Source organism: Grampus griseus, assembly GCF_964374135.1.
Source record: "Grampus griseus genome assembly, chromosome: 16".
NCBI lineage: Eukaryota > Metazoa > Chordata > Mammalia > Artiodactyla > Delphinidae > Grampus > Grampus griseus.
Window position 1 is genome coordinate 6,963,229 of NC_139010.1, and position 13,061 is coordinate 6,976,289.

Sequence of the window (13,061 nt, forward strand, 5' to 3'; positions counted from 1 at the left end):
GAAGAAACTGAGGCCAGGGATTAATTGACTTGATCAGGGTCACTCCACTTGTCAGAGAATTGAATCCAGGGCCTCTAATCCCAGAACTTGGTTACCAGTTCTCAGATGCTTGTTCTCAGAACCCCAAAGAGCTTTTGTTGATGTGGGTTCTAGCTATTGATATTTACCATATTAGAAATTTAAAATGATAAATCTAAAGGTATTTAATATAAAAGTAACGATAGATCCGTTACATGTTAATGTAGGGGGAAACCCTTATTTTCCAAAACAAATTTAGTGAGGAGAGTGGCATTGCTTTACTCTTTTGAAGCTCACTTTGATGACATAAAGGAAGACAGATGAACATTCACATCTGCTTCTGCATTTAATCTTTCGCCACCTTAGGCCTGCTCCGGGTCCCAGGACCATACTTTGAGAACCCCTAGGCCAGATGGCCCGTTCTGCTGATGGAGAATGGCACTCCAGAGTAGTTGCTCCCACACCTAATGTAGCATCAGAAGCTCCCCATAAACTTCTAAAAATAAAATTCTCTGTCTCACTTTCGGATATTCTGATTTGGTTGCCTTAGTTGGGAACAAGCAATGAATTTTTTTCTAACATTTTATTTTCAAAATCTTGGACTATACAGAGTTGAAGTAGCTTTTAAGTAAACACTTGTGTACTCACCACCTAGATTCTACCATTAATGTTTTACTAAGTTGCTTTAATACAAACCTCACCCTGTGCTTCCATCAATCCATCCTGAGCTTGGGATGCAGCAAGATATTTTTTTAAAAAGCTTTTGGGTGATTCAGGTGCAGAGCCAAGTTTGGAAGCTGCTGTCCAAGGGACCAGATGTGTGGGTCCGTTCTCATGGTTCTCTGGGTTGGTATAGAAATTCCACCATGGCCACACACTGTATCCCACATCCAGTGAACTGTCTGGTGGCATTGGATGGCTGGGTCACAGTAGGCACTAAGTGAGGGTACGGGTGGCTTATTCGGGGCTTGTGTCTCTGGGGAAAGGATTATCCAAGCATTTGTCCCACTGACCTGGGGGGACAAATGGTGCTATTGTGGCATCTAAGATTTGGGCTCTGACTCTACTACTCTCCAGCCATGGGCTCATGGGCCCCGACTTTCTGAATAGGGTGATGTGAGGATCAGTGAGAGAGTATATGCCTGGCATCACCACACTTTCCCCTGCAGGTCCAGATGATAAATGATAAATATGATTGCTTTGCAGACCATCTAGTCTCTTTTGCAACTCTTTAAGTCTCCTATTTGGCCCATAAGATATAGTTTGCTGACCCCTGGTATTTGTCAAAGTATTTAATAAACTGTAAGATGCAACCTAAATGTAAGCTGGTGACTATACGCATTTTTACATATGGTTTGGAAGCTCTCTGAGGGCTTTAAATGTTTCCTGATTTGTGTGTGTGTGAACTCCTTGGTACCTGAAAGTTTTCTACAATTCTTTGTAACCCAAGGACTTTATTATTATTCATTCTGCAAAATATAGTGCCACGTGGTCACACATCTGTTCATCTTGGTTGGGTGTGAGGGTCTTTTAGTTCATCTGGCTCACTTGATCCAGGCCAGCCAGTGGCACAAGGAAACAGGCCTGAGCTTTGTTCCTTTAGGGAGTACTGCCATCTGCACGCTTTGGCAGGTCTACTTGTAACTTGGGTTGATAAATTGAGGGTCAGGGAGAAGGCAGGAGGTACTGAGTTACCAGTTGTAACTGTTTCACTACCAGAGTTCACTACTAGGACATTTTTTTACGCTCTTTGAAAAAGAGCAAATCACTTGCCGTTTGGGGGAAGTATCTTGATTGTATATAGGATGTTTGAGTGATTGTTGGCTTAATTGACTTTCAGGAGTTATTTTGTTTCAGGTTTTCTGCAGATACTGACTCTAACATCAACTACATTACTTTCCGTTTACTAATATGTTAATGGAGCATGTTATGGAAGATTCCTCCCTCATCAGTTTACTTTGTTCCATACCTTGGCAAAATATTGAAAATACTCTGCTGACAGAAATAGAGAGCTAGATTTTCACGCAATGAAATGTAGGATGTTTTCTCATTAAAACTGTGTGTTGTGTGTGTCCATGAAAAGGTTTGTACTGCGGCGTTTGCTTTTGGTGTTAAGAGCAACGTGAAGCTGTGTTTTAGCTGGCCGCGTCTCTCTGGACTTTGCAGAAGTCTCTCTCCTTGTGTTTAGCGAGCTGACTCATTCATTCACATCACAGTTATTTGGTGACCGTGTACTACGTGCCAGGGACGCTCCAGGCTCTGGGTGGTCAGTGGTGAGCAAAGCAGAAGCAAATTCCTCCCCTCGTGGAATTTACATGCCAGCGGGCAACGTGGACATTAAAGCGGAAATGGTGAAAGATGCAGTATGGTGGAGGGTGGTAAGTGCTCAGTAGAAAAACTAAAAGTTGAAAGGAGGGTGAAAATGTTGGGGTGAGGTGTTGACGGCTTAGAGTGTATGGCTAAGGAAGGCCTTCCAGAAAAGGAAGCAACACCTGAAGAAGTGGGAAAGTGGGTCCTCTGGGGAGACAAACCTTCGTAGAGGGAACGGAAATTGCTCCCCAGAGCAGGAGGCCGGTGTGACAGGAGAATCATGAAAGGAGGTCACAGGGCACCAGGGAGTCAGAAGGGGGTCAGACCACGCAGGGTCTTGTCAGCCACTGGAGAGGTTTGGGCTGAGGCCCAGGCTCTGAGTGCCATTGTAGCAGATCACACGGCTGCAGTTTTGAGAACAGATGGAGAACCAGGGTGGAGGCGATCACTTGGGAGTTGGCAGCATGTCTGTGGCGTGAAAGCCCTGAGATTGGCTGAGATTATCTGGGGACTGAGTGCTCATAGGAAAGACCAGAGGTCAGGGACTGAGTCCTGGAGGGTCACCATCAATTAGAGGCCCCGGAGACAGGAAGGAACCAGAAGAAGGAGCAACTAGAAAAGGAGTGAAAACGGGGGAATGTTGTGATGCTGGGGAGCCAGAGAAGGATGTGATTCAGGGAAGAATGATCAGCTGTGTCAGTCACTGCTGATGGATCAATATCCAAATAACTGCTTTGTTGTCATTATTTCTAAAACAGTCTGCACTGTTGAGGGCACAGGTGAGTCGGTTTTCTATAATCAGTAGCTGACTTGACATGGAAAGGCTTATACTAATTCATCTTCTTCCTGCTCATTCTTCTCCTTCCAGTAGTCACTCACTCATGTAACAACTATTTATTGAGTGTATAAAAATGGTAGATGGGGCTTCCCTGGTGGTGCAGTGGTTGAGAGCCCGCCTGCCGATGCAGGGGATGTGGGTTCGTGCCCCGGTCCGGGAGGATCCCACATGCCGCGGAGTGGCTGGGCCCATGAGCCATGGCCGCTGAGCCTCCGCGTCCGGAGCCTGTGCTCCGCAACAGGAGAGGCCACAACAGTGAGAGGCCTGCGTACCGCAAAAAAAAAAAGCAAAAAAAAACCAAAAGGTAGATGCTGTGCAGTAGAAATAAACCAATATTAAACAAATATTAATCGGGTGCAAATTCTTTCCTCCAGTTGCTTACAATTTAGTTAGAGAGGTGAGACCCACAAGTGAGATAAGGCAGTGTTTAAGTGTAGTGATGGGAGTGGCACAGGTTTAAGTGCGTTAGAAATGCAGAGAACTTCTAGTGAGGTTATGAGGAAGGCACCCAGGGGGACATGGTGTTGATATCTACAGGCTCATGTAATATTGGAACAGGGAGACAGTGACAAAGCTGCACATTTTGTTTTCTGTTGTTTGTTTTGTTTTGTTTTTACTAGAAGGAGAAAATGAGATTCCAAAGGCCAATGGACTTGAAGGCAGTCTCACAGTTAGTGCTGCAGTGCAGCGAATCCAGGGCTGGTGCCCGGTTGCTTCCGTGGGAAATGAGGCCAGGTATGGTTTTGCGGAGGATGCAAGGGGAAGGCAGTCCATGCAGCAGGCACCAGGAGCTCAGAGACACTGACACAATGCTGTGTTTCTTAGAAGTGGCTTTTAATACACAGAATCGTAGAGTGTAGGGTTTTTTTCGGAGAGTCCAGGAAGAGCTGAAAAGATCATGGAGACCGAGGTTGAGAAGGGACTTGAAGATCAGGATGAAGGCCTCCAGAGACTGGTGAGCAGATGAGTGGTGTAGGTGCGGGAACAGACGGAAGAAATGTGAGGAAAATCGGTGCTATTTGGTACACTTAGAAAGTTATCATTTTTTTTCCCTGTAAATGAATGGTTGATTGTTTTCAGAGTTGAAATTCACAGGGTAACCTTCCTGTCTTAGACTGAGACACAGGTGTTTTGTTAGTATACTCTTTCACATTGTTGCTTTTCTCAACTGATTTCTTTCTTATAACCTTTTTTTTTTTGATAACATATTCCTAGTTAAAGGTTAATTAAAATGAACCTATTTGACTCAAGTGGAATTTGGACCAGCACTCCCATAAATGTTGAGGAAATAGAATGGACACATTGTAATTGCTTTTTAAAATATACATTATATACTATAATTCGGAAAATTCCACAGTGAAACTTCAAAGGAACCGGAAAAATCGAGTGCCTCATGGTTGAATAAGTAGACAGAACACAAGCTGTAGAGGCTGATTGTTACCGAATGGGGCTGACGGGGGTCAAAAATCTTTACGGACGTGGCACAAGCCGGGGGCTGAAACACTGGTCGCTAGGTCGCTGAGGAGAATTGACCATTTCTGTGGCCCAGAAGGTGGATGTGCCCCTCTGAGCATGGTCATTCCCGGAGGTCCTCTTCCTGGTGAGGTCAGGAGGCGGAAGCACTGCCAGCCTGTCCTCGGCTGAAACCTGGCCAGGTGCCCGGTCACGTGACCTGTCGGGACACTGGCTATTTCTGGTTTCGGTCACTTTGCCCCAAAGATAAGGAATTTGAGGAATTCTGCTGAACACCTCTGAAATAGAATCCAGAACAATGGGCCTTTCATGGAACTCTAAACTTTTGACGTTCAGAGTGTTATTTTAACTTGTTTTCTGTTAGTTGAAAGCTCCCGTGGAAACTTTGGACTCCGGGTGAGGGCAGGTGTTTTAAAGACCGCGACGCAAAGGCTGCTAATACCGCATTCTGCCGCAGCATTGCTTGAGAAATGCGATCAATTTAAAATATTTAGCTTTTAGTTCTCGCTGGGAGTTCCGTTTGTATTTATTTTAGAGTTGCCTTTCTGAGCTTTTTGTTCCTTAAGGGCTGCCAGGCCTTACTTGGGGCCTGGGGACACAGCGTGGTTTTAATGCCCATTTTAATCAGTGCTTCCTCATGCCTTCCTAATTTGGGTGTTTTTCAGAAGGAGGAGATCATGTATGTGAAAGTGTCTTGGAAAACAAAGTTTTATAGAACTGCAAGCCATCTTGATCATTAATTTGGAGTCTTTTTTGGTGGTAAGGATATCATTGTTTAAAAGTGAAATTAGTATGTATTATAAGGGGGAAAAATGTAATACAGCTGATGAAGTAGCTAATCTATCTGTTATTTTTTGTTTCTGTGGCTTAAGTATATAGGGTTTTAAAGGATTAAATATTTATTTTTCTCGATATTCATGAGGCATCAGGACTGAGAAATAAATATTCCTTAAACTGAATGGAAGGAAGGAAAATTCAAAAATTAACAAAATGAAATTTCTGGTTGTTCTGCCCCCTTTTCATAACTGGTAGCTTTATATGTAGCACGAAGACTGGAAAGATAGTCATGCAGGTGGGATCTGAAGCGTGGCCCTGTATTGTAGCCGTATGATCTGGGATAACATTTCTGAACTGTGAACTGGAGACTGTAATTTCCATTTCATAGAATGGCATGAGGATCCAATGAGATATTATGTGAGTGGAAACAGCTCTACATAGAAGAGGATTAATAAATGGTAGGCAATAATCTTCTTAGAACTGGTGATAATTATTAATAGAAACTATTCCATTGGCCATTTGATGTAGAAGGTGCTGCGTTAGGTGATTGGGGGATAGAAGGAGGTGCTTGCTCTCCAAGTCTTACAGTTAGAAGATCGCTTGGGGAAAGGAATATCACAACACAGCAGTATTTATTCAGTATTGGCGACTTATAAGAAGTCCCCACTTAGCTGTCTCCTGTTGGTTCTCTCCAGTTGCATTAACTCTGTGACTTCTGTGACTGTCTAAATTGATGATACGAATGTGAATCTATTGCAAAGTGAAATTTCAGGCCTTGCAAAGTGATAGGATTTCCTGACATCCGTGAAAGTGATTTTGAAGGTTTGCTAAACACACTTTCAAACCCATCAATAAAGGGTGTGTGTAGGTATACGTATGTGTCATCCTTACAAAATGCTTACTGCATCTCAGACCTTGTTTTGAGCACTTTACATGTATTCATTTCCTCCTCTCTACAACGTTATGATGTATGTCCTGTCATAATTCCCATGACAGGCAAGGAAGCAGAAGCACAGAGTCCAAACCGAGCAGTCTGGCCCTGGAGTGCATGCTTCCATCACTATGCCACAGCGCCTCCACTTAGATCAGATATCCAGTGGCAGGAAATCAGAAAGGAAGAGCATGGGCAGCTGCATACAGAGAGCTTTCCAAAGGATAAAGAAATCGCTTGTGAAAAATTGATAAAACTGTCACCTGAGCAATGCAGGCAGTAGTTAGGACCACGGACCCAGGGGTCAGACTGCTTGAGTGGCACTGCGCCTCAGCTGCGTGACCTTGGATGGATTACTCAACATCTCTGTGTCTCAGTTTCCTCATCTGTCAAGTACAGATGATTAATAATATCCACCTATAGCACTGTGGTGGGGATTATCTGATTAAAATACCTGTAAGTGTACCTGACAGACAGAATGTGCTCAGTCAACGCTCATTATTCCTATAACATTTGGGCAAGTGGTCCCCCTTAAGATCACATTCCACAGATCAAACATGAAGTGTCTTATGCTAGTCTCCAATTTTGTCTGGATAATTTAGTCTAAGAAACCTCCCACACTTGTTCGTTTTTGTCCTTCTAAGAGTTAGTGCATAGTTGCAACGATGACAAAAATGTTGTTAAATAAAGAATAAAATAAACTGATTTTTATGTTATTTTTCAAGGTGAAACCCGAATAACAACTCTCCCCCGCCCCATAGACATATATTCTGTTAACTGAAGTTTGGATTACTGTTCAATTGGATTCAGTGAATTTTTTTTTTGAATTTTTTTCAGTACGAATTATCTATCCTCTGATAATGAAGACCTGTCTCTTGGGATTTTTGTGAGGCTTGAATGAAATAGCACTTGTGAAGTACAAGGAATATAGTGGATACTGACGATGGCTGGTGACTCTTAGGACTTGGTTCTTACTTCTATTAGGTAGGAAGTGGCATGAGCAAAGGACAGACATAAGAATGGGCCCCTTTTGTTAATTTCACCTGCAAACACTAAGCACCTGCGCTGAATCAGACGCGACACAGAGTGGGTGCGCGTGGGTGAGCGTGAATTGCACGCCTCTCTCACCATTGTCTTCCTCTCCCTGCCATCTCACCGCCTACACACACACACTCTCTCTCCCTCACTTGTACGCCCCCTGTTTCACACTTAACATACTCACTGTCTCAGAGCTAACAGCAGTGGAGGAGTCTGATGAAAGCACACAGTCTGGTACCTGGTGCCTCGTAGAACTGTCACAGAAACACAGAGCTCATGGGAGGGTGGAGGAGGTGATGGTTCCCGGCTTGGGGGTATTTGGAAGGTGTCGCTGAGCAGGTATCGTTTGGGCTGGATGAGCAGCCGGCCTGCCTTGAGCAGAGCAAGCTCGTCCGTAGAGGCACGGGGCGTAGTTTGAAGTGTAGGTTGCTGTGCGAATCTAGGGGCTGTGATTGCCCAGGTTTTGGAGTGTGTGAACCTTCTCCCTGAGTTATGGGGAACCATGGAATTTTTTTTTTAATGCAGGTTTATTGAGGTATAATTTATATAAAAATTCACCCCCCCCCCCGAGGGCGTTCAGTTTGATGAGCTTTGACAAATGCATATAATCCTGTAACCACCACCACCAAGAGAGAATTTGCATCACCCGGAAAAACTCTCCCGTGTAGCGCTGCCGTCAGACCTTTCCCCTCAGCCTCCAGAAACCGCTGGTCTGATTTCTGTCCCTCTTCCAGGATGTCATACGGGATCATAGTACATAACCTTTCATGTGTGGCTTCTTTCTCTTAGCGGAATGGTTTTCAGATTCATCCCTGTTGTGACATGTATCGGTAGTTTATTCATGAGAGGTTTAAAAAAATAAAAGGATGCCACGACACTATAGGAAGATGAATCTGCTCGGGGTGGCATGTGGGCGAGAGAGGAGAGAGGGACAGCACCCAGTCCAGTGAGAACGATTGGAATTCAGGTTTGGGACAGTGAAGCCAGAAGTCACATGGAGGCAGGGAAGTGGAGACGGGCCATCTGCGGGGCATTCGGTTGAACTAGAACAACTGCGCTGCAGGTTGGAAGGCTGGGTTTTAAGGAAGGAGTGAGGAGATAAGTTAGAAAAAAACAGTAGGTTTAAACCATTCCTTCTGTAGCAAATGGGAAGGAGTAGCGTGGATATGGAGCTGCATTAGAGCCTCATGGAAAACCGGGGAGACATTTCTGCTTCGTTATAGGCAGAGAAGTCAACCAGTGGAGAGAGGAACCCAAGGCCCCGGGAAGGGCGGGGCAGGCGGGTGCAGGTGGGCAGTGATGGGAAGCTCCGTTGTTTTAGCTCCTGCTGCACTGAGAGCTCAGGGCAGTCCCGGCATCAGCTCGGTTCCTGAAAGCTGCTCTTGGGCGTTCTGTATTTTGTCAGGAGGCTGGGGGCTGGGGAAACCAGCAACTGGATAATGTTTCTCTGAAGTTTTAACTTTTTGCTGCATTTCAATCTTTGGTAAAGCAATCATATCTCATAAAATACCTTCATGAGTTAACATATCTATAAGCAATTTAACATAAGATAATCTTCAATAATAATGATTTATGGTAATATGCCATCTATTTGCAGTACTCTCGGAAGCATTCAGTAGAAAAGACTGCATTTAGATCAGGACCTAATTTCTTGGAAGAAAAACAATGTAAATATTTTCTTCCTATCAGGTAAACTTTCACAGACTTCTGATTCTACCTGTGATATCTCAGTAAATGTTTATTGCCCCTAGAAATCATTTAATTTCTCATAAAGAGTGCTAAAGCTGTACTGTGTCTGTGGATTTTTTTTTTGCGGTACGCGGGCCTCTCACTATTGTGGCCTCTCCCGTTGCGGAGCACAGGCTCCAGACGTGCAGGCTCAGCGGCCGTGGCTCACGGGCCCAGCCGCTCCGCGGCATGTGGGATCTTCCCGGACCGGGGCACGAACCCACGTCCCCTGCATCGGCAGGCGGACTCTCAACCACTGCGCCACCAGGGGGGCCCTGTGGATTTTTTTTAAACTTGTAACTTTAGGCACAAACGACCCACTAAAGGTTATGAAAAACAAGATGTAAGTAAGATAAAATGGTAAAATGTAGGTTCGTTCTCAGTACTCTGCCAACTGCAGTGAAGATTGTGTTTTAAAAGCCAAAGAAAAATTGTAACTGAAAAATTATAAAAATATGAAAGTATTGCACCTTTGATTTTCTTCTTCAGTATTGCTGCTGGAGAAGATAGAGCATGATGACGTCTGCAATAAGACGTTGAAGATTACAGATTTTGGGTTAGCAAGAGAGTGGCACAGGACCACCAGGATGAGCGCAGCAGGCACCTATGCCTGGATGGCCCCGGAAGTCATCAAGTCCTCTTTGTTCTCCAAGGGAAGTGACATCTGGAGGTGAGTAAGCACCACACATTTTGTTTTTGCAGGTGTCTGCAGAAGCTGGTTGCTACGCATCCTTTACATGAGTCCCCAGATATTCAGTAATTCTGAGCATAACCATACAGATAGTCCCCAGTCTGCAGTGGTTTGACTTAACAGGTTTTTTTGATGTTACAATGGCACAGAAGCAATGTGCATTCTCTAGAAACCGTGCTTGGGATTGGGCACTGGGATCTTTCCCAGGCTAGTGATACGTGGTCCAGTCCTCTCTCGTGAGGCTGGGCGGAGGCAGTGAGCTGCAGCTCCCGGTCAGCCCCGCCATCACGAGGGGAAACAACTGATACACTTACAACCATTTTGGACCCAGACAGCCATTCTGTTTTTCACTTTTGGTATTGTATGCAATCAATTCCATGAGATATTCAACACTTTATTATAAAATAGGCTTTGTGTTAGATGATTTTGCCCAACTGCAGGCTAATGTAAGTGTTCTGAGCACTTTTAAGAAAGACCAGGCTAAGGGTTCAAGTAGTTTAGGTGCATCAAATGCGTTTTCAGCTTATGATATTTTCAACTTACGAAGGATTTATCCAGACGTAACCCCATTGTAAGTTGAGGAAGATCCGTATGGGCCTTTTTGAAGAAGGTTTTGTGGTTTGGATCAAGATTGTTGTAATCACAACAGAATGGGTAACTTGAGATTTTGATTGTCCTATGACTTCCCTTTGATAAGAGAAACTTGTTAAATCTGAGGTTTGATTAAAACTGGTCATAACTTGAGTAAACAGTAATGCTGTTTTGTAAGGCCTGTTGGTAAATAAACATAAATTTCACTTTAAGCAAAAATTTTGATTCCTCATGACTCACAGACAGAATATTAGCATGGAAGGAGTTTGAGAAAAAAATTTAGATAACCTCCTTCATTTTATGGCTTGCATTATCTAAAGATTAAAGCTTCTGGTTTGAGGATGGAGAACTGAACCAAAATGGAATCCCAGGTTAGCTGGATTTTCCATTCGGCTGTGTCTCATCGGGGGTAAAGACACCATCCCTACCAGAACAACAGAGAAAAGTCACTCTGTTTATAGTTACAATGCACCAGGAGCTTACTTGCCTTCATTTAATGCTCATAAAATGCTGTGTGACTAGTATTAAAGTTCCAGGATTTTTCTGTTGTTTTTTTAACGGCTTTATTGAGATACAGTTCACACATCATACAGTTCACCCATTTAAACTCTACAATTCCATGGCCTTTACCTTCATCAGCACAGTCAGTTTAGGACATTTTCATAATCCAAAGAAGAAACCATGTACCCCTTGGCCATCACCCCAACACTCCTTCCCTCCCAGCCAAGGCAAGCACTAATCTACATTTTGTATCTTTAGATTTGCTTATTCTGGACATTTCCTATAAATGGAATCAAATAATATGCGGTCCTCTGCCACTGGCTTTTCAATTAGCGTATTTTCAAGGTTCATGTCATAGAACATATCAGAATTTCATTCTTATTTATTGCGGAATAATATTCCATTGGGTGGATGATACCACATTTTGCTTATTCGTTTATCAGTCGATGGCACGTGGGTTGTTTCCACATTTTGGCTAATTCTGAATAATGCTGCTCTGAACATTTATGAAGAAGTTTTTGTGAGGACATGAGTTTTCATTTCTCTTGGGTTTCCACCTGGGAGTGAAATTGCTGGGCCGCATGGTAATTATATGGTTAATCATTTGAGGAACTGCCAGACTGTTTTCCACCAGTTCTCGTTCCCACCAGCAGTGTATAAATACAGGCTTCTAATTTAATTGTTCTGCTTATGACTGTTAAGAAATTTTTCACCTGTGCCAGGGGTTCTATAGTGTCTTAGGGCCGTTTTGAAAAACACAGAAGCTTGTGCCTCACCCCTGACTTAATGACTTACACTCTGCTGGTGGAGACTGAGCCACATGTGTCTTTATAAAATATTCCATGTGTTTTCCTTGACTTAATCACAATAATTTTCTGACCACGTAATGCCAAAATACTTCAGTCAAATAGGTGATTATTTTAAGAAATTATACATCAAGACTCTGAAAACTAATAAAATATAAATCAGTTTTACATTTGGAATAATTAAGACTGTAACCATTTTACTATGTGTGCCTTTTAAAATAAACTCTGTAACTATAAGCTATACGAACGCTGTACAATCTATATAAATGCTTTAGAGCGACCTCACCTGCTGTAAACATAGAATCAAAAGTAAGAAAAAACAGATTTCTAAAATCAGCCAGAATATGGGTCTTGAAATCCAGACACTCATGGAGAGAGGCCTTCCCTCAAAATCTGTTCATTTCTATTTCTCAATTATATGAGCTCGGTTATCTGATTTTCAGTAGAAGCATCTAAGCAGAAGAGGGGAGAGGGGTGCCAAGCTGGTAAAAAAAAAAAAAAAAAGGCCGCTGAGAACAGAGTGGGCGCTAGGAGCAAACGAAAGCATGAAACGCTATGAAAAGGACTGGAATCTGCTGGCTTCCAGAACCACCTGGTTGTGGAGCCAACGTCCACACACATCTTCAGAACGCATGCATATATTAAAGCCCAGCAGAGTCCTAGATGTCAGGATGCAGAAGGCAGGGAAGGCTGTCCCTCTGAACTGCACAGACCTTTGCTTTAGAACCTCCTTCATAATATTCCCATAGAAATAATTGCATTCAAGAAGCATGGCTCTGGTCTGTGGTGCTGGGGGCTGCTATATATACTGGTGTATTTAGTGATCATCCTCTCTCGCCCCACTTCCTCCTTACCAGTTACTACCCTACGAGGTAACTTTGATAGATGCTATCATTGAACTTTTGCAATGTCTCCCGTGATTACCCCAGTTTCACAGAGTACATACCCAAGGCACTGAGAGGTTTAGAAATTTCCTCAGGGTTGTAAAACTAGTGAGTGAGTAGCAGACTCTGGTCCCTGGCCTAAGAGCCATGTTCCTGCTACAACAGCCCTTAATCATTAGGCTACTTGTATGCTCAGAAGAGGGCTTTTTTTTTTTTTTTAATAAATTTATTTATTTATTATTGGCTGCGTTGGGTCTTCGTTGCTGCACACAGGCTCTCTCTAGTTGCGGCAAGCGGGGGCTACTCTTCGTTGTGGTGCGTGGGCTTCTCATTGCGGTGGCTTCTCTTGTTGGGGAGCACGGGCTCTAGGCATATGGGCTTCAGTAGTTATGGCTCATGGGCTCTAGAGCTCAGGCTCAGTAGCTGGGGCACGCGGGCTTAGTTGCTCTGTGGCATGTGGGATCTTCCCGGACCA

General features: G+C 43.7%; 1 protein-coding gene across 1 annotated transcript in view; it reads left to right on the forward strand.

The window, feature by feature from the left end:
• Positions 1–13,061, forward strand: part of MAP3K21 (mitogen-activated protein kinase kinase kinase 21) — a gene marked incomplete at its 5' end in the record, with an annotated part of 48,895 nt that overhangs the window by 6,103 nt on the left and 29,731 nt on the right. The window contains one exon of the mRNA XM_082674121.1: positions 9,603–9,783. Within this exon, the coding sequence (XP_082530247.1) occupies positions 9,603–9,783 (181 nt within the window). The remainder of the gene's footprint in view (positions 1–9,602; positions 9,784–13,061) is intronic.